The 25,110-nt window shown below is 39.6% G+C and overlaps 1 protein-coding gene and 1 pseudogene across 2 annotated transcripts in view; one reads left to right on the top strand and one right to left on the bottom strand.

Moving 5' to 3' along the window:
- Window positions 1-994: 994 nt before the first annotated feature.
- ATP6V1H (ATPase H+ transporting V1 subunit H) overlaps window positions 995-25,110 on the top strand; it is a 121,642-nt gene continuing 97,526 nt past the window's right edge. Inside the window, exons 1-4 of one of the 2 annotated variants that reach the window (XM_008706686.2) lie at window positions 995-1,206; window positions 2,548-2,703; window positions 10,715-10,817; window positions 11,779-11,868. In XM_008706686.2, coding sequence (XP_008704908.1) covers window positions 2,591-2,703; window positions 10,715-10,817; window positions 11,779-11,868 — 306 coding nt within the window. In that variant the 5' untranslated portion in view covers window positions 995-1,206; window positions 2,548-2,590. Of the gene's footprint in view, window positions 1,237-2,547; window positions 2,704-10,714; window positions 10,818-11,778; window positions 11,869-25,110 lie in introns of both variants that reach the window. The other variant, XM_008706687.2, reaches the window with a different exon arrangement.
- On the bottom strand, window positions 14,253-15,042 carry LOC121101683 (annotated as a pseudogene).

Raw genomic sequence — 25,110 nt, 5'->3', positions numbered from 1 at the left:
AAGTGTGCACACCCCCAGAGATGTTGCTGACTTTGAAGATGGAGGAAGGGGGACGTGAGCCAAGGAATACATGCAGCTTCTAGAAACTGGAGAAGACAGGGAAATGGATTGAGACTGAGGTCAGGCTTCTGACTTAAAGAACTATAAAAGAATAAATTTGTGTTCGTTTAAGCCGGTAAATTTGTGGTAATTTGTTAAAACAGCAATAGAAAAATAATTATATACTGTGTGTTTACTCATAGTGTTTAAAACTTGACCAAAATGTAACATTTTTATTAGAAATGTGTTGGTTCTACTTATAAATCCTTTCAGTGCTGATTAGCAAAAATATGCTATTACATATACCTGACGGCCCACTAGTTGTAGTACTGAGTAGTATTACTCATTACTATCTTAAGACAAGGAGGATAGTTGAGGCCTGGACTGGGGCAATCTTGGGCTCAAGTCAGGGTTGTCAAATTTGCATTTTCTTTAAATACAAAAACTTTAAAAAATATAACTGCAAATACTACATGAAACATAATTTGCTAAACCTGCAATCTGAGGATAACTTTTGTGAGCCACCTTTCAGGATCAATTTCATACTTAAAATCCCAAAAAGAACGCCTATTTCATTGAGCTGTTAAGTCCACATGAAAGTCAATCTATTTAAAAACATTAAATCAAATATTTCAAAAGAACGATGGTTGAGATAAACAAATTTTGGCCCGACTCTGCCTTGGGCTGGGGACCTCGGCTGCCCCCAAGCGGGGCTGTGGGTTTCGGGGTCGTGGTCCCCACGTGCCCATCCTGCTCTCCTCCCTCCTGACGGGCCAGCCTGGGCTTAAATTCTGTGTCTCTCCGGGGTCTCTGTAGCGGGCCGCCTGAACTCCACCTCCCCGCCGTATATAAGACCCTTCCGAGCCCAACGGGGCTCCGCGAGCGTTTTGGATCTTCCCAGCTTCCGGCTTCCGGGTTGTCATGTGCCTCTGGTCACGTGACCCACCCTCCTGTCATTCTACTGCGGCCGCTCCTGCTTCCTTCTGCCTGTGCCGCCTTCAACGTCTCCTGGGTGCGGGAATCTCTGCACTTTCCGGGGTTCGTGGCTCACTCCGCCGCTCAGGCCTCTGTACCGGGCAGGAGACGCTGACTCGACGGTGACTCGGCGCCCCAGCCGGGCTGTGGCCCCGACGGCCTGGACCGCTGCATCCTCCCTGCCGCCTTCGGGTGAGTTGTGGAGTCCCCAGGCTTTGCGAAGTAAGGCCGCTCTCGCGTTGTTTTGTCCCCTGACCAAGCCCGAGGGAGGCGACCCCTGCGGCTTCCCCAGCTTCCCTCGTGCGTGCTGGTTTCTGCCGCGCAGGCCCCTCCAGCCCTCCACCCGCCCGGGTCTCCAGATTTCTTTCCTTCCAGGCCTCAAGTAGGTTTACGGAACTGGAGCTCCTCCCCGGCAGGAGCAGGGAATGTGAGGGGCGGGCAGGGGAGAGGAGGACAGGGAAAAAGTATACTTTCCCCAGGATTGGGCCACGCCCTGCTGAAGATTCGAGTTGTTTAAGGATTTAGATGATGGTAATGAGGCACCTTCACCTACCCCAGGAGAGGCCTCTGGACCTGAATCCGCTCGGTGTACCAGGGTTCCAGCCTGACCCGGACAGAGCCAGTTTTATCTCTGCCGTACCTGTGTGTATTGCTTTTGCTTGTTTAGGCAGCAAACTCTCAGATGTAGAGATTAAGTTCCAAACTGACTAAGGTCATTGGGTTTGCAATAGAATTTTGGGTATGGTTTTAGTTTCTTTGTGGCTATGGCAGTGAACCTATGTTTTGTGAACCGGAACCTATGTATTTTGTATTGAGACAAAATCAGGCTTAAGCGTTTACCAGTAAATTTAGAAGTGAGAATTACGTAAAATACATTATTGTGGGTTCTTGTTGTCATACCAGACTCCCATTATCGGTTGTACCTAATTAAATTGGTATTTGTTCCAAAACTTTCTTCCAGAATTGATTATGAAAATACCGTGAACTTTGGTTGAAAAAAGAAAGCTCTGTCTTTGAAGAAACGACATTCCCACTTTGGGGTTTTTAATTTGAATGAGTAATTTTAGAAGGCACTTGTAGGTTTTTTGTATATGTCACTTCAAAATGATGCTTAGTAAATTTAAATAAAATAATTGGTCTTATCTCTACTATACAAGTTGCTTTTTTCTGTCAGAAGAAAGTTGATCCCAGTTGTATACATTTAAATTGTATGCCTATTTTATTTAAGCATGACTTCTGATGTCAGTATCTGAAAGAGTTACTTTAAAAATCTTGCTGCAAGGTTAGTGTCAATAATTAAAAAACTTGTCCTGAAAATGTAAAAAACCTTTAGGGAACACTTTTATGGGGTGGTGTGTAATTGGGCAAGATCTGAAATATAATGATATTAATATTGAATACTTAGGATATTCAATATTTGAGTTGAATGTCTGGGGAGAGTAAGGTGATGATGATACTAATTATAATAGCAGATGATAGTAGTAGTTGTTAAAAAATGATAACATCTGGTATTCTGGTTTCACCTTGCATCAGAATTGAAGATCTGTTGAAAAACATCCAACATCATAAAATTTAGATGACCAAAATGGATATCCGAGGTGCCGTAGATGCTGCTGTTCCAACGAACATTATTGCTGCAAAGGCTGCAGAGGTTCGTGCAAACAAAGTGAACTGGCAGTCCTATCTTCAGTAAGTACCGATTTGCTGTGAATCATGGATAATCATGTGCTTTTGCATCAGACTTTTTCATGGTCATGCTTCTATGAGAGAAATACTGGAAAAATGCTAATAAATATGGAAGAAAACACTTCCTCCTTAGAATTCTTACCTGACATAGGGAGTGCTGGAAACAGCTTGAGGCTCCAGCAGGGGAGCAGAGCCGCTCAGAGCAGTTTTGATCTTCTCTTTTGGAAAGCTGTACTTTTTGAATGAGTGGGAAATGTGGGAGGCGTGTTCATGGGATCTGTAGCAGGGAAAGGGGATAATGGGCAAAGCCTTCCAGACTGGCTCGTTGTGCCTTGGTGATCAATGTGGGGACAGACGTGTTGCAGAATGGCTCCTACAACTAGTAAAAAGTATAGATGTTTGAATTTCAAGACCTGGGTTTGAATTCTGGTTCTTCTGTCTACTAGATTGGTAATTTTAGATGAATCTCTTAACTGCTCTGAGGTTCATCGAAGTAAATGTGAAATGGGGATAGATATCTTAGAGTTGTAGCTCAAATAGTGTACCTTAAGTATTGACACAGTCGAATACAAGCATTAGTATGTTGAATACATGCTCAATAAATTTTGGGTCTTTCCCCTTCTTTCTTGTATGCATTAAGATTTAGCATGTTGGTATTCTGTATTTATCTGTAAAGTAGAGGTTTATTTATTCTTGCCCGTATTTTATCATATTGACTTTACTTCCTATCTGTTTGTTTTGGTTATTTTTGAGTGACTTATTAAGGAAATTCAGTTAAGATTTGCATATACATTTTGAAAAGCAAATTGAGGAATCTTTAGTTTTATATTTAGTTTGCTTTGCTGTAAGAGGGACATGCAGTGTACAAAAATTATGCATTTATTTCTGTTAATGTAGTCACTCATTAAACATTTATTGCCTGCCTTTCAAGTGTGAGGCATTTTTCTAGGCTTTGAGGCTTCAAAAGATAAACTTATAATCTGGTAAGGAAGTCAAATATATAAACAGATCATTTAAGTTTAGTATGTTAACTGAGCTAGTAGAAAGGTACACAGGGGAATGATGGGTGGACAGAAAAAGGAAAGCTAATCCTACCTCCAGGAGGTGTTCATGGAGGGGATGTTCAAAGGTAGGGAGGTAAAAGCAGCATGTTGGGTGGGGAATAAAACATGTTTTGGAGGCAGGCAGTGGGGAGGGCTGAGCGTGGAGAGGCAGCCAGGAGCCAATTGTGAAGGCTCCTCCAGGAGCAGTTTTAAAATTGCTGTTTGTAAGTGCGGGTTAGATGTCAGATTGCCTTTTGGTTGGATTGTTCTATTGATAATGTAGAGGGTGGATTTGTGGAAATAAACCTAGAGCTAGGGTTGAGACTGTAGCAGTATTCAGATTGTTGGAATGGATAGAATTGGGTAGATTTGAGAAAGTCTTAGTGATCGATTTAATGTATGAGAGTGAGAAAGAATCTAGGATGACTCTGGATTCCTCCTTTAGCGGACTGGATTGTTATGTGGTCATGGACTCAAGGGCAAGAGGAGAGACTTTCTGATGTTTTCTGTGTTCATCTATATCTGTCTAATTGTTTAAAGCTCCTGTGAAATTATTATTATTATTATTTTTAAAAGATTTTATTTATTTATTTGACAGAGATAGAGACAGCCAGCGAGAGAGGGAACACAAGCAGGGGGAGTGGGAGAGGAAGAAGCAGGCTCATAGCAGAAGAGCCTGATGTGGGGCTTGATCCCATAACGCTGGGATCACTCCCTGAGCCGAAGGCAGACGCTTAACCGCTGTGCCACCCAGGCGCCCCTAAAACTCCTGTGAAATTAAGATTTTGAGCTCTGTTTCCTAATTTTAGTCCAGAGTGTGTTTAGACTAGAGGACAAGGAGTTTCATGTTTATAAAGCTAGACTTTGTTTATAACCTAAATAGAATGATATTGTTATTGATCATAAGGCACTGGTTGACTGCAGAAGTTCCGTAGCATGGGCATTTGGAAAATTTTTAATTCCATGGAGATTTTTAATTGCTTTCTTTTCTTTTCCTCCTTTTCCAAGGCCTCTGTACTACTAAGTTGTAGTCTCATTCCTATTTCTGTCCTTTTGTTGTCCATCTCATGCATTTCTTTATAAAACCTTTCTACTCTGTATATCTGTTCATAAATGTTCACCAAATATTACTGTATGCCTGCTGTTGTGGGGACACCGGTGGGTGTGAAATGTACTTGCCCTAAAAGAACTTACAAATCGTTGGGGGTGGCCATGACACATGAATTCTCAGAGAATCTTGTATCACATCTTATTCTGATAAAAATAAAACCATTGGAAAAGTTCTCTAATGTCAAAAGGCCAATATTCTCTATCCTTTACAAACTAACATGTTATTATGAAAATCCAGTGTTTGAAAAATGTATGTATGTTTGACTAAACTTTTTTTTAGTAATTGAACTGGACAGTACGTAAATGAATGGGCGTGGCTATATTTCAGTCAAGCTGGAATCTAGTAAAACTATCCTGAGGATACAAGAATCGTAAAATAACATTCTTCCTCTGGAGTTTAAGGTCTAATGAGGAAACAGACCTTTAAATAAAAAATTCAATAATAAAATGTGTGAAGCATTAAAATGGAGATACATGTGAAGTTTTCTCAAATAACAAAAGCAGGGAACGAATAATTATCTGGGAGCATTGAGAATGACTTCACAGAATACACGAAGATACTTGTGGGAGTTGTCCAAGCAGAGGAGCTGTGGGCTGTGGTGAAGGAAACTGTGGGGGTGGGGGAACAGAGATGTGGAAGAACATGCAGCGCTGGGGGAGCTTTGGGTAGTTGGGTGGGGCTCCCTCCGGCCTGCTGCAGGCCAGTTTGTGGCACTTTCCTTCACTGGCTTTGAAGGCCGAAACCTGTTAGCCATTTTGACACTTCTCTTCCCTTACTAACCATATCCAGACAGATTCTTTTAGCTCTGCATCAAAACCCATCCCAGATCTGACCACTTTTTCTCTAGCTCCACTTTCACTGCCCTGTGTAAGCTGTCATTATCTCCCACATGCTCTCTTTTTTTTAAGGGGGGGGGTTCAATTTGCTTTGATGTTTTCTTCTTCTTTTTTAAATTAAGAAATTGATTTAATTGACTACAATGTTATGTTAGTTTCAGGTGTACAACATAGTGATTGGATATTTTTATACATTATGAAATGATCTTGGTGGGTCTAGCTACCATCTGTCACCACACAAAATTAGTACAATATTGTTGACTGTATTCTCTATGCTCTACTTTTCATCCCTGTGACTTACTTATTTTATAACTGGAGGTTTGTACCTCTTAATCCCCTTCACCTACTTTGTCCTTCCCCTCACACCACTCCTTTCTCATAATCACCGCTTGTTCTCTGTATCTGTGAATGTGTTTCTGTTTTGTTTTTGTTTTTTGAATTCCACACATAAGGGAAATGTGCAGTATTTTATTTACCTATCTGACTTATTTCCCTTAGCATATTACCCTCTAGATCCATCCATGTTGTCCCAAATGGCAAGATCTCATCCATTTTTATGGCTGCATGATATTCCATTGTGTATATACCACATTGTCCTTATCCATTTGTCTTAGGTTACTTCCATATCTTGGCTATTGTAAATAATGCAGCAGTAAACATTGGGGTGCACATATCTTTTTGAATTAGTGTTTGTTTTCCTGAGAATAAATATTCAGAAGTGGAATTGAAGAATAATTCTTTACAGTGCTGTGACAGTCATTTTGAAAATATAAATCAGATTATGCCACCCTGCTCACAAACATCCAGCAACTGTGCTTTTCTTGCTCTTTCAAGCTACTGCTGCCCCACTGTCCTTGGACTTATACCTGTGTCTGGAAGTTCCTCCCTAGATCGCTTGGCTCATTAACTCACTTCATGCAGGTGTCTGCACAGGTAGCTTCAGAAAGGCCTTCACTGTGGGGCGCCTGGGTGGCTTAGTTGGTTAAGCCTCCGACTCTTGGTTTTGGCTCAGGTCATGACCTCAGGGTCTTGAGAGCAAGCCCTATGTTAGGCTCCCTGCTCAGTGGGGAGTCTGCTTTCCCTCTCTCTCTGCCTCTGCTCCCCCTGCCTGTACATTCTGTGTCTCTAAAATAATTAAATAAATCTTAATAAAAAAATAAGAAAGGCTTTCACTGTAATCCACCTAGAATATATTCTTTCCTCTGTTGGCATTTTCTAGCACCTTACCCAGCTTCAGGTGTTTTTTCATAGCATTTAGTGTCCTGGTATTATGGTATGTGTGTGTGTGTGTTTAAAAAATTATTTATTTTTGTGTTTGTGTGTTTTTTGTTCTCCCCACTGCAATGCAGGCTCAAAGAGGGATGTTTAATTCAGTGCTGTGTCACCTGTTCTTAAAGGTGCTTGACACACTGATGGTTGATCTTGGCTGATTAGATCATGAATGGGTAGAGTAGATGTTGGGCAGTGGAGACAGTGTTTGGGAAAGGAGTAATGTACTTGGTAAGTCATGTACTGTTTCATGTTACTTTCATGGTAATACTAGGATCTGTTTTTCTGTCCTTATTTTAAAGAAGAGTAGATAGCTGTGCAGATAGGTTAAGTAACATGTACATGTTGATACAGGTTTTAATTAGACAGTTGATTAAGAAGATTTTTCCTGAAAACCTCTACCTAGGTGCTAGGTAGAACTGCCATTCAAATTCACAGTCTGACTCATAGGAAAGGAGTAACGCGGTCAGATGTGTGCTTGAGAAAGCTGGCTGCTGGTAGGTAAGAGGGATGTGGAGGATGGGTGGATCGGAACAGGGAAACCCTTTGGTGGATTGTTACCTTAGGCCTGAGTTACTCCAGAGGCAGGGAAGTCAGGAGGAGACTGATGCTAGGTGAAGGATTGTTAGGACTGGTGCCTGAGTGGTTGCAGATCATTAGAAAAGAGACCAGAGTCCCTAACTTGCTAGGTTATGGGACTGTCAAAGAAAGATTCAGAAACTAAAGAATTCAAGCAAGAAAAGAAAAAGGTTACTTACAACAAATGCAAGAAACTCAAACTTCAGAGACTAAAGAATTCAAGCAATAAAAGAAAAAGGTTACTTAGAACAAATGCAAGAAACTCAAAGAAAGATTCAGAGACTAAAGAATTCAAGCAAGAAAAGAAAAAGGTTACTTACAACAAATGCAAGAAACTCAAACTTACAACAAATGCAAGAAACTCAAACTTTTATTTGGCTTACCAAATAAAAACCACAGTTATTTAAATGGAAAAGAAAGCTGTAGAACGATAAGGTTATCAAGTGTAACCTTCATTGTATACTTTAGTCATGGTAGAAAACCACAATTTTTTCACATGCTTATCCTATCTACATATCTACATATGCTTTTATACATCAACATAGCAAAATTTGGGACTGAAATGGTTTTAGCTAGGAGCTTCAGGTTTATGAAAAAGACTATATTTATTTTGGGGCCAGAGCTGAACAGGATGACCTTGTTGATCTATCCCAGGGTACAGAGTGCATTTTTTCCTGCCTGGCATGTAAAGTGCTTAACCACAAAGAAAACAGGGCAAAGTGCCTTTTTTTTTTTTCCCCTTTCATTATCCCATTAACTAGGCTGCAGCGGAGTGTGTGTAGGGATATATGTTAGTGATCTCAGTTCTGACCCTGGAGGGTCTGGAGGGCCTGTGTGCTTGCTCTGTGGGAGGAGAGGTCCCCATGTATGAGTGAGGACGGCAGGAGGGTGGCCTGGGCCGGAGTTCAGACTGTGAGCTACCTGCGTAGAGGCTAGCGGGGAGCGCTCAGGGAGTATTCAGGGAGTGCAAATGGAGAGAGCCTCCCATAGAACCTGAGGCACAAGGTAGGAGATAAGGAGACTGTAAAGAGCAGTAATGAGTGGCCTGAGGAGGACAGGAAAAATCTGGAAGCTCAGGAAGAGAGTGTCAAGAAATGGTCACATTGTCACCTGCCTTAGAGCTCTAGAAATATAAAGACTTATTCCCTTTTGGGTTGGTAAGGAAAGGATTGTTGGAAAAATACAATGCATGAGAATAGTTTATAAAAAAAAAGCTATGTTAAAAAAAGGAGCATATATGAAAACAACATTACAGTGTAGAACTGATACAAGAATGACAGCAGATTACAAAATCCAGAAGCAAGTTAACAGGATGTAAAATAGTTTAATATGTAGTAATAGTATATACAAAACCCAGAAGGGGTAAAGTAAAACACTGAGATGTTGAATACCTGCAAGTCAAGATTTTCTTTGGAGGAAGGTGGGATTGTGGGAAAGGAGTATCAGGAAGAATGAAAGTTCAGTTCCATTGTCTTGGGGAGGACATATCTCTGAGGACCTCACCTTCCCAGACTCTCCTGTATGCGCAGAAACCTGTTCTCTTCAGGACTTTGCCTGAATCTGGGCTGGGCTCTTTACCTTCCATGTCCTGTGTTCCTCCCTCCATCCTTGGTCTCTCCTGGGAGCACTGCCTACATAGATTGCCTGTACGCCAATATCCATGTCAAGGCCTGCCACCAGGAACCCAATGCAAGACAGACCTGAAAAAGGACTACATTCCTGTAACTATGCATATGGGGAAACCTGCTTCAAATTCATCGTTTCCATGGTTGGGCTTTTGTAGAACACTAGTCTCTCAACAAATTTGGGGGCAGAGGGTGGGGAAGGACAGTTTTTTAAAAAATATGGATGCTATTTGAATGACAAAGCATATTATAAGACATTTTAAATTTTTAAACTTGCATTTACTTCATGCTTACATCCATCAGGTGCTTTTTCTTGTAGTTTTTCACAACTGCTCAGTGGAGCAGGGCAGGTAGTATTATAATTGCCATTTTACTGGTGTGGCAAACATTGCTCAGAGGGGTAGCGACCTGCCAAAGTTTCACAACTGGAGTTGGAACTCTTCCTCAGTTTGAGGAAGAAAGGATTGTTGGAAAAATCCAATCCATGAGAATAGTTTACAAAAAAAAAAAGCTATGTTAAAAAAAGGAGCATATATGAAAACAACATTACAGTGCTTAAAACTGTGTAGAACTGATATAAGAATGACGGCAGCTTCCCCCACCATACTGATAGTCTGAAAAGATTGGTGTATGTCCTGAAGTGTCCAATGTCACAGAGACTAGCAAGGCTGTTTTGCTGACAGGTCTTTTTACAAGGAAGCATCAGACAGGGCCTGAGTCATTGATGAGTGGAGCGAGTCAGTTGTGAGGTCAAACTGGGTTGGAAGGGAAGGTGATGGTGGTTCAGTTGTGATGATGCTCTATTTGTGAAAATGGTAAGAGGTGGAAGATAGTTTGACAGAGAGAGAAGACTAGACTCTCCTGGTTTGACTCTCACTGAAGGAAAGAATGTGGGAGAGAAAAGCAAGATTCCAAGGATTGAGCTTGGAGAAAAGCCTTGAGGAGCAAAGAGCCATTGAAGAAGGGACCTCTGAAAAAAGTAAGAGGAAAACAGGAAAGTGTGGGATGATTGCTGGGAGGACAGTGGGTCAGGATGGAAAGGTTATTTTTTCAGAGGAGAGGAGGATCATATTTTTCTGAGTCCAGAGGGAATATGAGAATATGCCAGAGGTAATGATTGTAGAAGTTCATAAAAAGTGGCTTTGGTTTGATTGGAGTAGAAAGCCAGGCGAATTGTTTGGCTGGGAGGGGGATAGGGTGAGACTTCGGACAGTGCTAAAAGGTGTCAGTTATTGAGTGCTTCCTACGGGCTAGGCACTGTGCTAACCACCTTATATGAATTATCTAATATCCTCAAATCAGCCTCTAATGGCAATGTGGATATTATTCCCATCTTGCAGATAAATTAACTCAGGTCCAGAGAGGTTGCATGATTAGTATGTTGTGGAGCTAAGCTTGCAGTCAGGTCTGTCTGATGCCAGGGCCTGTGTGCCCACCTTAGTGCTTAACTACCAGGGAGAGAGGAGAAAGATGGGGAATTCCTGTATCCCTTGCTCACAGTGGGGTGATTCAACTCTTATTGAAAAAATCCAACTTACTCTTACTTTCTAGGGGGCAGATGATTTCTGCTGAAGATTGTGAATTCATTCAAAGGTTTGAAATGAAAAGAAGTCCTGAAGAGAAGCAAGAGATGCTCCAAACTGAAGGCAGTCAGGTGATGGATATAAACATTATGTCATCAACACTTCCCTGTGTCATTAAAATTTCTAGAAAAAATTTTTAATGATGTTGTGATATTCCATTGTAGGTATGCATCATAATTTAGCTAAAAATCCTTTTTTGTTGGAAGACTTTTGAATAATTTCCAGTTCTCTTTGTTCATTTTGGAAAAATGTTCTATTGGGTATGTTTATTCCTCTATCCTTTCTGCATTTCTGAAAATCTTTCTAGAATAGATTCCTGGAAGGGAAATTAAGTTTCGAAAACAATATACATTGTTTTTAAAGTTGCTTTTTTTTTTTAAGAAAATTTTTCCCACTTTGTATTTTCACCAGAATATGATGCAATCCTACTGTCCATCAGATTTTCTGATGTGGGGTCCTGATGGCCTGAAGGAGCCTGTATGCAACTCAGTCTGATTCTTACAACAATCCTGGGAAATTTGTGAGGAAACATACTGTTGGCTCCAGTTTTTGTTGAAGTCCGGAAATTATCACATAGTTGATAAGTTGTAGAATGGACACAGGTCATGGCCTTCTGATTCTAATCCCTAGTACCCTTGTTGCTGTAGTGTTCTTCTTCCCAGCAAATGCAAAAACAAAACAAAAATAAAACCCAAATCAAAATCAATGATAATTTTTTGTTGTTTATATAACTTAATCTTTATGTTATCATGGGCAGTCAAGAGTTATAGTTGCCCAGGTCTATTTAAAAGTAGTAAACACTTTGAAATTTATCACTAAAAATGATCAAAAATCTAATGCAAGTCATAGTATGTTCCTCCCATACTTCATCACAGTATTTGTAAAAGGTATACATTTTCTGTAATTGAAATCTGTTGGTTAATAGCATTTGTATTATAATTTGTGCAAGAGAAATAATATTTTACTGAAATTCCATTAAAATGTTGTGTTTGTAGTTGAAAATAAGTTAACATTACTTTCATTCTTTTCCAGTGTGCTAAAACGTTTATAAATTTGATGACTCATATCTCCAAAGAACAGACAGTTCAGTACATACTAACTATGGTGGATGATATGCTGCAGGTAGGTATATTCTTTACTTAATACATTTGCTGACTTCATTATTTTATATTCTGCACAGTAACAATATTTTTGTATGGTTTCACTTATACCACGGGTTCTCTTTTAGAGTTGTAATTGCTAATAGTGTTAAAGATGGGAATGCCCCCACACAGGCTATTTTTGTTGTTTTTCAGGATGTCTAGTAATCAATCTATATTTTTTCCCATAATAACTCAGGAGTTCTGTGTCGAATACCAGCAGCGTTGGGTGAATCATTGAAAAATGGATGCTCTTTGTACTTACAGGCGATGTGGCTTTTTTCTCTTTCATTCAACAGATTTCAGTGCCCCTGCTATGTTCCAGGCCAGTGCCAAGCACTGGGGCTTCAGTGCTGAATGTAGGAAAGGTGCTTGTCCTCAAAAGTCTTGTCTTTTTGGAGAACATTTTGCTTACCATCTGAGACTTTTCCAGTTGCATAAAGTTTCTGTTTACTGTTTTACTGTCCCTGAACACAGAGGGGCCTCCCTTAGTCACAGTTTTGTATTTTACACCAGAGTATAATCTAGATTTAAATTGTTGGCATACAGAGAGGTTTTCTTTGAGACAGGGCATCTGGCTGCTAAGTCCAGTGCCTGACTGCACGTCTCAGGACTTGAAGAACAGTGTCAGTCTGGCTCCTTATGTGGAGAATTGTTCTGTCAGTTTAAAAGGAAAAAACATTTATTGATGGCCTACTATGTGCCAGTCATTGTACTGATTGTTATTGAAGGTACAGAGGGTAAGTAAGGCTGTCTACCTAGGGGCCCTCATGTTATTTATAGGAATGTAGTGATTTTATAATATGAGTAAGGATCGGTATCTAGCCTGGGCTGATACAGGCCTGTTTGAGAATGACTGTGGTCTCTCTCAGCACTTTGTTCCTTTAGTAAAGTTAAGAAAAATGGGGAATGCCTTGGTTATCCTGATTACTGTATAGGATTGTACCTAGAATGAGCAGGCTTAAATTGGCATGCAGACTTTGGTTTTATTTATATGTATATACATACACACAACATACATATGCATGAACACACAAATATCCTCATTTCTTAAAAAGATTTTATTTGAGAGGCAGAGATAGCGAGAGAGAGCAGGAGTGGGGAGGAGAGGGAAAAGCAGGCTCTCTGCCGAGCAAGAATGAGGGACTTGATTCCTGGACCTTGGGATCATGACCTGAGCCAAAGACAGATGCTTAACTGATGGAGCCACCCAGTGCCCCACAAATACCCTCACTTTTTATACATATATCTGTAAATTAGAAACCATGAGTTCACATTATGCCCATTCTCATTTCAGCTGAACACCAGAGTTCATTCTAGTCTCCCTTTTCCATATTTGTAACTCTCTTCTGTGATAGTGAGATCGTGAGTTCCTCTTATCCTTTGTATATTTACTTGTTTGTTCCACCCGAAAGCATAAGGAAAGGAGTTTCAGAATGGCTGACCCATACAACTGTGAAAAATGAGCCCTTTACTTAGAGTTCAGTATTATTTTGCGGTACTTTTTCTTTAAGCTGAGAGTATGTTGGCAGTGTATTGTGTTCAAGTTTCTTTCAGAGTGGTTATATCATTTTTCTTGAAATACAGTTAGATTGATTTGTGTTTTTTGGTATTCTACTTATTTTTCTCATTCTTACAGATTTTATTTTATTGTTTTTGATTATGTGAAACACTAATATGCTTCCAGAAGTCAAAACTATACAGAAAAGATATACTCAGAGAAATGTCACCAAACCCTCATCCCTATTCCTTGCATTCCCACCTAACTCTTGTTAAGTAACCAGTATCATCGATTTCTGGTTTATCCTTCCTGTATTTTTTCCCTGCATAAATAGGCAGATACATATGTAAGAAAATACGTGTATTTTCTTATGTCCTTCTCTTATAAAAAACACGTTCTAAATATAATCTCTTATATTTTGCTCATCTCACCTAACAGAATATGCCAGAAATCATTCCATATCCATTCAGAGATATCTCCCATATTTGTTTTTGATAGCAACAAAGTGCTTTTTTTTTAGATTTTATATATATATTTTTTATTTTATTTATTTTTATTTTTATATTATATTATGTTAGTCACCATACAGTACATCCCTAGTTTTTGATGTAAACTTCCATGATTCAGTTTTTATTTTTAAGTAATCTCTACACCCAGTGTGGGGCTTGAACTTATAACCCTAAGATCAAGAATTGCACACTCCACTGACTGAGCCAGCCAGGCTCCTCACAGCAAAGTACTCTTTTAGTGGATGTACTATAGTTAATCAGTCTCTGATGTGATAGACATTGAGTTTGGTTCATGTACATATTTATTTTGGCTTAATAAAATTTTATTTTTCAAAATGTTTATTGGGTTGGGCCTGATCATTCATCTTCACCAACAGCTGGAACATCTCCACATTTGGTGTTCCTAGTGTAAATTACTGGAGCTCTGTTTTGAAACCAGTTCATAAGTCCTTTAAAAGGAGCTCCTGAAAGACTTCCCTGGCCAGGGAACCATGAATTTCAGCCTCAGGCAACAAGTGGGGTTATAACTTTTATATAGTTGGGAGCATCTTTACAAAGTTCGTCATATGTGGCTTTGTCAAACAAGACAAGCTTATTGAGCATGTGCTGAACTTTCCCTAGGACCACTTTTCGGCTTCGCCTTCAGATTTGCTCACTGAGTCTTTGTCTTTCTTGGCTGACTTTCTGGCATCTTTCTTCTCATTGTCCTTGGGTGGCATCCGGGGAGCAGCCTCACTAAGATATTGGCCAAAAAGTAGTTCTGATATTTTGTAATTAGAGATAATGAAGCCAAGAATAACCTTGTGCAAATGTATTTTCCTATGGCCGGGAGGGTACTTCATTGTAAATGCCTAGAAATAAGATTGCTGGGTAAAAGAGAACTACATACATAGTTTTGTTAAGATGTTGCCATGTAATTCCATTTTGCAGTCCTGCCAACATATGAGAATGCCTGTGTCTCTGCAGTCTTGCCAACAGAGGGCATTGTCGGACTTTCACATTTTTGTCGGCCTTTCACATTTTTGCCAATCAAGATGGATCTAACGTTGAACATTTCTCCTTGTTGACCTTTTTTTTTAATGAAGGATCTGTGGAGGGATTCAGATTTAGGTAGCTGACATTATCCTCAGCTATTGATTAAATACATTTTATTTTGTTTTATTTTATTTTATTTTATTTTAAAGATTTTATTTATTTATTGGATGGAAAAAGACACAGCGAGAGGGAACACCAGCAGGGGGAGTGGGAGAGGAAGAAGCAGGCTTCCCGCTGAGCAGGGAGCCTGATGCGGGGCTCGATCCCAGGACCCTGGGATCATGACCTGAGCCGAAGGCGGATGCTTAACGACTGGGCCACCCAGGCGCCCCTAAATACATTTTAACAGTTGATTTTATTGGTAAACTTTTGGTTACATTGAGAAATTTGCACATACCTTTACCATTTGATTTCTTGTGCTATTTTAAAAATACCGTAATTACAAATGTTTTCCTGTTTGTGATTCAGTCATTTCATTCTTAACACTTCTGGATAGAACAGCTTTGGACAGAATTGCTTGTTTTTTCTCACCTGTTTAGTTTTGGGTACATAATTTTGAACATTAAGATTTTTTTGGTGCTCGGATCTCAACAGCAGTTTTTAAATGCCTTTGAGAAGAAGGGCTTAATCCTTATTCTCTTAAAGGTTTATAACTTGAGTACCTGGAACAGTGATGGGTGGAAGATAAGTTTTTTTTGTTTGTGTTATTCAAATTCAAGTTAGTTAACATATGGTGTAGTATTGGTTTCAGGAGTAGGACTTAGTGACTCATCACTTACATATAACATCCAGTGCTCATCCCAAAAAGTGTCCTCCTTAATGCCCATCACTCATCTAGCCCATCTCCCCATCCACCTCCCCTCCAGCAACCCTAAGTTTGTTCTCTGTAGTTAAGAATCTCTTATGGTTTGTCTCCTCCTCTGTTTTTATCTTACCTTTCCCTCCCTTTCCCTATGTTCATCTGTTTTGTTTCTTAAATTCCACATATGAGTGAAGTCATGTGATATTTGTCTTTCTCTGACTGACTTATTTCGCTTAGTATAATACACTCTAATTCCATTCACATTGTTGCAAATGGCAAGATTTCATTCTTTTTGATGGCTGAGTGATATTCCATTGCATGTATTTATCACATATTCTTTATCCATTCATCAGTGAATAAACATTTGGGCTCTCTCCATAATTTGGCTGTTGTTGATAATGCTGCTATAAACATTAGGGTGCATGTGCCCCTTTGAATCAGCATTTTTGTATCCCTTGGATAAATACCTAGTAGTGCAATTGCTGGATTATAGGGTAGCTCTATTTTTAACTTTTTGAGCCACCTCTGTAGTTTTCCAGAGTGGCTGCACCAGTTTGTATCCCCACCAACAGTGCAAAAGGGTTCCCCTTTTCTCCACATCCTCACCAACATCTCCTATTTCCTGAGTTGTTGATTTTAGCCATTCTGACAGGTGTGAGGTGGTATCTTATTGTGGTTTTGATTCGTGTTTCCTTGATGAGTGATGTTGAGCACTTTTTTTTTATGTGTCTGTTGGCCATTTGTATGTCTTCTTTGGAGAAATGCCTGGTTCATGTCTTCTGTCCATTTCTTAACTGGATTATTTGTTTTTTTGGGTGTTGATTTTGGTATGTTCTTTATAGATTCTGGATACTGGCCCTTTATCTGATATGTCATTTGCAAATATCTTCTCCCATTCCTTAGGTTGCCTTTTAGTTTTGTTGACTTTTTGCTTTGCTATGCAGAAGCTTTTTATCTTGATGAGGTCCCGATGGTTCATTTTTGCTTTTGTTTCCTTTGCCTTTGGAGACATGTCTAGATGTGTGGCCAAGGTCACAGAGGTTTCTGCCCATTTTCTCCTCTAGGATTTTGATGGTTTCCTGTCTCACATTTAGGTCTTTCATCCATTTTGAGTTTATTTTTGTGTATGGTGTAAGAAAGTGGTTCAGATTCATTCTTCTGCATGTTATTGTCCAGTTTTCCTAACACCATTTATTGAAGAGACTGTCTTTTTTCCATAGGATATTCTGTCCTGTTTGTCAAGATTAGTTGATCATATAGTTGCAGGTCCATTTCTGAGTTCTCTGTTCTGTTGCATTGATCTATGTATCTGTTTTTGTGCCAGTACCATACTGTCTTGATGATTACAGCTTTATAATATAGCTTGAAGTCTGGGATTGTGTTGTTTCCTGCTTTCCTTTTCTTTTTCAACATTACTTTGGCTATTTGGGGTCTTTTGTGGTTCCACACAAATTTTAGGGTTGTTTGTTCTAGTTCTGCGAAAAATGCTGGTGTTATTTTGATCAGGATTGCATTGAATTGGTAGATTGCTTTGGGTAGTATGGACATTTTAATGTTATTTGTTCTTCTAATCCATGAGCATGGAATGTTTTTCCATTTTTTTGTGTCTTCTTCAGTTTCTTTCATAAGTGTCCTATAGTTTTCAGCATACAGATCTTTTACCTCTTTGGTTAGGTTTATTTCTAGGTGTCTTTTGGTTTTTGGCACAGTTGTAAATGGGATTGATTCCTTGATTTCTCTTTCTGCTGCTTCATTATTGGTGTGTAGAAATTAACAGATTTCTGTATGTTTATTTTATATCCTGCAACTTTGCTGAATTCATGTATCAGTTCTAACAGTTTTTTGGTGGAGTCTTTTTGGGTTTTCTACTTAGAATATCATGTTGTCTGTCAAGAGTGGAATTTTGACCTCTTTCTTACTGATTTGGATGCCTTTTATTTCTTTTTGTTGTCTGATTGCTGTGGCTAGGTCTTCCAGTACTATGTTGAACAACAGTGGTGAGAGTGGACATCCCTGTCGTGTTCCTGACCTTAGGGGAAAGCTCTCAGATTTTCCCCATTGAGGATGATACTCACTGTGGGTCTTTTGTATACGGCCTTTATGATGTTGAGGTATTCTCCTTCTATCTCTACTTTCTTGAGGGTTTTTTTTTCAAGAAAGGATGTTGTAGTTTGTCAGATGCTTTTTCTCTCTCTATTGAGGGGATCATATGGTTCTTATCCTTTCTTTTATTAATGTGGTATATCATTTTGATTGATTTGCAAATACTGAACCACCCCTGCAGCTCAGGAATAAATCCCACTTGAGCCTGGTGAATAATTCTTTTAATGTACTGTTGGGTTCAATTAGCTAGTCTCTTGTTGAGGATTTTTGCATCCATGTTCATCAGGGAAATTGGTCTATAATTCTTTCTTAGTGGGGTCTTTGTCTGGTTTTGGAATCAAGGTAATGCTGGCCTCATAGAAGGAGTTCAGAAGTTTTCCTTCCATTTCTGTTTTTGGAATAGCTTCAGAAGAATAGCTATTAATTCTTTCATTGTTTGATAGAATTTCCCTGGGAAGCCATCTGGTCCTGGACTCTTGTTTTTTGGGAGAATTTTGATTACTGATTCAATTTCTGGGTATGGGTCTGTTCAAATTTTCTATTTCTTCCTGTTTCAGTTTTGGTAGTTTTTATGTTTCTAAGAATTTATCCATTTTTTTTCCAGATTGCCTTATTTGTTGTCATATAATTGCTCATAATATTCTCTTAAAATTGTTTGCATTTCTGTGCTGTTGGTTGTGATCGCTCCTCATTCATGATTTTATTTATTTGGGTCCTTTCTCTTTTCTTTTTGATAAGTCTGGCTAAGGGTTTATCAATTTTGTTAATTCTTTCAAAGAAACAAGTTCCTGGTTTCATTGATCTGTTCTACTGTTTTTTTGATTTGTATATATCATTGATTTCTGCTTTCATCTTAATTATTTCTCTTCTTCTGCTGGTTTTAGGCTTTATTTCCTGTTCTTTTTCCAGCTCCTTTAGGTGTAAGGTTAGGTTGTGTATTTGAGACTTTTCTTGCTTCTTGAGGAAGGCCTGCATTGCTATATACCTTCCTCTTATGACTGCCTTTGCTGCGTCCTAAAGGTTTTGAACTGTTGTGTTTTCATTTTCATTTGCTTCCATGTGTTTTTTGTATTTCTTCTTTAATTTTCTGGTTAACCCATTCATTCTTTAGTAGGTTGTACTTGAACCTCCATGTATTTGTAGTCGTTTCCAAACTTTTTCTTGTGGTTGACTTCAAGTTTCTTAGTGTTGTGGTCTGAAAATATGCATGGCATGATCTCAGTCTTTTTTTACTGGTTGAGGCCTGATATGTGACCCATTATGTGATCTGTCCTGGAGAATGTTCCATGTGCACTCAAGAAGAATGTGTATTCTGCTGCTTTATAATGAAATGCCCGGAATATATCTGTTAAGTCTCTCTGGTCCAGTGTGCCATTGAAAGCCATTGATTCCTTGTTGATTTTCTGCTTAGATGATATGGCCATTGCTGTGAGTGGGGTGTTAAAGTCCCCTACTATTATTATATTGTTGTCAATGAGTTTCTTTGTTTTTTATTAATTTATATATTTGGCTGCTCCCAGGTTGGCAGCATAAATATTTACAATTGTTAGATCTTCTTGATGGATAGAACCCTTTATTATGATATAGTGCTCTTCTTCATCTCTTGGTATAGTCTTTGATTTAAAATCTAGTTTGTCTGCTGAAAGTATGGCTAGCCCAGCTTTCTCTTGATGTCCATTAGCATGATAGATTGTTCTTCACCCTCTCACTGTAACCTGGAGGTATCTTTGGGTGTAAAATGAGTCTCTCATAAGCAGCATTTCGATGGGTCTTTTTTTTTTTTTTACTCCATTCTGATACCCTGTGTCTTTTGATTGGAGCATTGAGTCAATTTACATTCAGAGTAGTTATTGATAGATATGAATTTAGTGCCACCTGTAAAGTTGCTGTTCCTGTGGATTGTCTCTGTTCCTTTTTAGTCTTTATTGCTTTTGGTCTCTCTTGCCTACTCAAAGGGCCGCCTTTAATATTTCTTGCAGAGCTGGTTTAGTGTTCATGAACTCCTTTAGTTTTTGCTTATCTTGGAAACTCTTTATCTCTCCTTTCTGAATGACAGCCTTGCTGGATAAAGTATTCTTGGCTGCATACTTTTCCCATTCAGCGCATTGAATATATCATGCCACTGTTATCTGGCCTGCCAGATTTCTGTGGATAGGTCTCTGCAACCTTATATGTCTAACCTTGTAGGTTAAGGACCTTTTATCCCTTACTGCTTTCAGAATTCTCTCTTTATCTTTGTATTTTGCAAGTTCCACCATGATATGTCTTGGTGTTGACCTGTTTTTGAGGGGAGTGCTCTGTGCCTCTTGGGCTTGAATGCCTGTTTCGTTCCTCAGATTAGGGAAGTTCTCAGCCATAATTTCTTCAAAGAAACCTTCTGTCCCTTTTTCCTGTTCTCCTTCTTCTGGGACTCCTGTAATATAGATATTATTGTGCTTTGAGGAATCTCTGAGTTCCCTAAGTCTGTATTTGTGACTTCATAGTTTTTTTCCCCTTTTCTTTTCAGGTTTATTATTTTCCTTAATTTTATCTTCTGTATCACCTGTTCGATCTTCTTCCATCCTCATTGTGATTACATAAGTTGGTTTCGCATCTCAGTTATAGCATTTTTTATTACCACCTGACTTGTTTTTAGGTCTTTTATCGCTGCAGCCAGGGTTTCTCTGGTGTCTTCTATGCTTCTTTCAAACCCTGCTAGTATCCTTATGACTGTTGTTCTAAATTCTTGTTTGGATATATTGTTTATATCTGTTTTAAGCATATCCCTGGCTGTGATTTCTTCTTGATCTTTCTTTTGCGTGTAGCTGTCCAGTTTTCCCAGCACCATTTATTGAAGAGACTGTCTTTTTTCCACCAGATGTTTTTTCCTGCTTTATCAAAGATTAGTTGCCCAAAGAGCCAAGGGCCCATTTCTGGGTTCTCTATTCTGTTCCATTGGTCTATGTGTCTGTTTTTGTGCCAGTACCATGCTGTCTTTGTGATCACAGCTTTGTAGTATAGCTCGAAATCCGGCATTGTGATGCCCCCAGCTTTGTTTTTTCTACACATCAGTTCCTTGGAGATTCGGGGCCTTTTCTGTTTCCATACAAATTTAAGGACTGTTTGTTCCAGTTCTTTGAAAAATGTCCTTGGTATTTTGATCGGGATAGCATTGAAAGTGTAGATTGCTCTGGGTAGCATGGACATTTTAACTATGTTAATTCTTCCGATCCATGAGCATGGAATATTTTTCCATCTTTTTGTGTCTTCCTCAATGTCTTTCAAGAGTGATTTATAGTTTCTAGAATATAGATCCTTTACGTCTCTGGTTAAGTTAATTCCAAGGTAACGTATGGTTTTTGGTGCTATTGTAAATGGGATGGATTCCCTAATTTCTCTTTCTTCAGTCTCATTATTCCTGTATAGAAATGCAACTGATTTCTGAGCATTGATTTTGTATCCCGCCACATTACTGAATTGCTCTATAACTTCTAATAGTTTGGGAGTGGATTCTTTTGGGTTTCCCATATAGAGTATCATGTCATCTGCAAAGAGAGACATTTTGACTTCTTCTTTGCCAATTTGGATACCTTTGATCCCTTTTTGTCGTCTGATTGCTGTTGCAAGGACTTCTAGTACTATGTTGAATAATAGTGGCGAGAGTGGGCATCCTTGTCGTGTTCCTGATCTTAAGGGAAAGGCTTCCAGCTTTTCCCCATTGAGAATGATATTTGCTGTAGGCTTTTCATAGATGGTTTTTATGAGATTGAGGAATGTACCCTCTATCCCTACACTCTGAAGGGTTTTAATCAGGAAAGGATGCTGTATTTTGTCAAATGCTTTTTCTGCATCGATTGAGAGGATCATATGGTTCCTGAGTCTTTTCTTGTTGATATGATGTATCACGCTGATTGATTTGCGAATATTGAACCACGCTTGCATCCCAGGGATGAATCCCACTTGATCGTGATGGATAATCCTTTTAATGTACTGTTGGATTCTATTAGCAAGTATCTTGTTGAGGATTTTGGCGTCCATATTCATTAGGGGGATCGGTCTGTAATTCTCCTTTTTGAGGGGGAGTTAAAAATTGAGCTACCCTTTGACCCAGCCATTGCAATACTGGGTATTTACCCCAAAGATACAGACGTAGTGAAGAGAAGGGCCATATGCACCCCAATGTTCATAGCAGCATTGTCCACAATAGCCGAATCGTGGAAGGAACTGAGATGCCCTTCAACAGATGACTGGATTAAGAAGTTGTGGTCCATATACACAATGGAATATCATTCAGCTATCAGAAAGAACGAGTTCTCAACATTTGCTGCAACATGGACGGCACTGGAGGTGATAATGCTAAGTGAAATAATTCAAGCATAGAAAGACAATTATCATATGATTTCTCTCATCTATGGAATTTAAGAACTAGGAAGATCGGTAGGGGAAGAAAGGGATAAAGAAAGGGGGGGCAATCAGAAGGGGGAATGAAGCATGAGAGACTATGGACTATGAGAAACAAACTGAGGGTGTCAGAGGGGAGGGGGTTGGGGGAATGGGATAGACTGGTGATGGGTAGTAAGGAGGGCACGTATTGCATGGTGCACTGGGTGTTATACTAATGAGTCATCGAACTTTACATCGGAAACCGGGGATGTACTGTATGGTAACTAACATAATATAATAAAAAAACATTAAAAAAAAAAAAGATAAGCCTGATTTAAAAAAAAAAAGTCCTGAATCAAGAAAAGAGAAGAGGAAAGGGAATAAAAAAGCAAACAGACAAATAATACTATAAGGCTGATTCCAAAGAATAAGAAAGAAAGAAGGAAAAAAGGAAAATTAAAAAAAAAAATGCCTGATCCAAAAAATGAGAAAAGGAAAGAAACAAACCAGCAAATGAACAAGAAACTGAACCTGATATCAAAGAAAAAAAAATGAAGAAAAAAAAATAAAAAGTAAAATAAGTAAAAAAAAAATATATATAATAAAAAGAAAGCCTCGTCCTTTTCCCACCAAAACTGAAGTTGATGCTTTGGAGCACTCTATGATCAGTAGACTTGGCACACATGGGGGGCCTGTGTTGGTCTTCTGAGGAAAGGGCCTGCTGGGCTGGCTCATAGTCAAACTTGCCCTTGTAAGGATGCCCTTGCTGGGCGCAGGAGGGTGGTGTTTGGTGTAGGGGACTCCTCCACCATTGGATGCACAGTGTTTCTCTCTGAAGTTCTACGGTGCTTGGGCAGGGTGTGTATATATGTGTGTGTGTGTGTGTGTGTGTATGTATGTGTGCATGTGGAAGATGGTGCTACCCTGCCCTCTCGTCCCCTAGAAGGGGAACTTGCAGCCACCATTGTTCAGGAAGTCCTCACAGTATAGTGAACAATCTCCCCTCGTGTGTCCCAGCCTTTCGTCAGACCCCTGAGCTCAACCTATCTGTGCCCAGGCACCTGGCATCACACTTCTCCCATGTTTTATCCCTGGCCAGGGGCTGGGATTCAAAACTCCAAATCTTAAAGGGCCGGGAAGGCTCGGACCCTCTCTCTAACCTCCAGTGGAGAGCCTTCTGGTGTGCCTTGTTCTATTCTGTCCCAGAAAAGCAGTCACATGGCTTATGCTGGGTGGCTGGAGTCTGTTGTGGTGCACCAGGAAAAGCTGCAGACCAGGTTATCTGTCCTCTATGTACACCTCTGTCCTTGGCTGTTGAATGGCCGCTGAGTGGTGCCTGGTGGGCCTTTTCTCCTTGGAGAGGCAATACATACCCTCTTCCAAGTGTGCTGCAGGAAGGGGAGTGTTCTCTCCCAGTGCAACCCAGGGGATCCCTACACTGCAGCATCTTGTGCGAACCCTACACACTGCTCTCTCCCTCTCCCTGACTTCCCTCCAGTAAAATGGATCCCTCCCCTTCAGGGCACCATGGTTTTTCTCTCCCCAAGTTCACCTCTCTGAACTCGCATCTGGCACGTTCTGTCCCTTCAGTTGTGCAGATTGTTTTCTTAATCCTCAGATCAAAATGATTTGATGTTGATCCAGCTGTGTTTGAGGTATGAGGCTAGCTCAGGGTCCCCCTGCTACTCTGCCATCTTAACTCCTCCTCTGGAAGATACGTTTTAAGCAAGAATTGAAACCACAAAGTCAAGGAAGATGAGTATTTTTAAAAATATTTTATTTACTTATTTAAGAATGAGAGAGCGAGTGAGAGAGAGCAGGGGGAGGGGCAGAGGGACAGAGGGAGAGCGAGAATCTCATGCAGACTCCCTGCTGAGTGGGGTACCCCATGTGGGGCTCGATCTCATGAGCCTGAAATCATGACCTGAGCTGAAATCAAGAGTTAGAGACTTAACTGACTGAGCCACCCAGGCACCCCAAGGAAGATGAATTTTAAACTTACTTAAAATGTAAAAATATTTTTTGTTCTTTCTGTATGTAGTGTACTTTGTTTTTATGTGCAATGATAATTACAGTTTAAACTTGGGAAATAACCCACCAATGGAGTAAACGAAGACCTATCCAAATTTTGAGTCCTTTGATAAAATCATCGTAACTTGCAATTCTTATTCTGAACTATAATGATTCATTACTTATGGAGATGTTAGTCTCTTCCTCAAATAGGTAAGTGTTAGCAAAGACCAAGATTAAAAACAATGTATTTAAAAGAATTAAATGTTGATCTGAAAATTATTGTTTATGTGTTTTTTTTGTGCTTTTACCAAATACTGCTACTTAGAACCATATTCATTTAGTGAATCAGAAAGTGTATTTGAGCCAGTGAAATGCAGGTAAAATTTAGGTAAGAAGTAGAATATGCATGTTTTGAGCTAAGAATTAATTGTTCCTCAAATCCTGTGTCTTTCTGCTAGTGTTATATGATGTTTTTTACTGTCTTTATCTGCACTGATTTTTCTATCATAATATTCTAGGAGTAATCTGATTTTATTTGTGTGGAAAAAACACTGGGAAGGGCAGGTCAGAGGTGCAGGCTCAGATGAAATGTAACTTAGATTGCTACTCCCTGTAGGGTTGGGATCTGCTAGCTTGGCTCACCTGATTTAAAGCTAATCATAATAATTAAAGGTGATCTTATTTTATGTTATATTTTTAAAGATTTATTTATTTATTTGAGAGAGAGAGCATGCACCTCTGCACATGTGTGCGCTGGGGTGGGGGTGGGGAGAGGGGGAGAGGGAAAGGGAGAGGGAATCTCAAGCAGACTACCCACTGAACATGGAGCCCAATGCAGGGCTTGATCTCATGACCCTGAGATCATGACCTGAGCCGAAATCAAGAGTCGGGCGCTTAACT

This window comes from Ursus maritimus, unplaced genomic scaffold (genome assembly GCF_017311325.1).
Source record: "Ursus maritimus isolate PB19 unplaced genomic scaffold, ASM1731132v1 scaffold_9, whole genome shotgun sequence".
Taxonomy (NCBI): Eukaryota; Metazoa; Chordata; class Mammalia; order Carnivora; family Ursidae; genus Ursus; species Ursus maritimus.
This window is presented reverse-complemented; position numbering and strand designations above follow the sequence as displayed.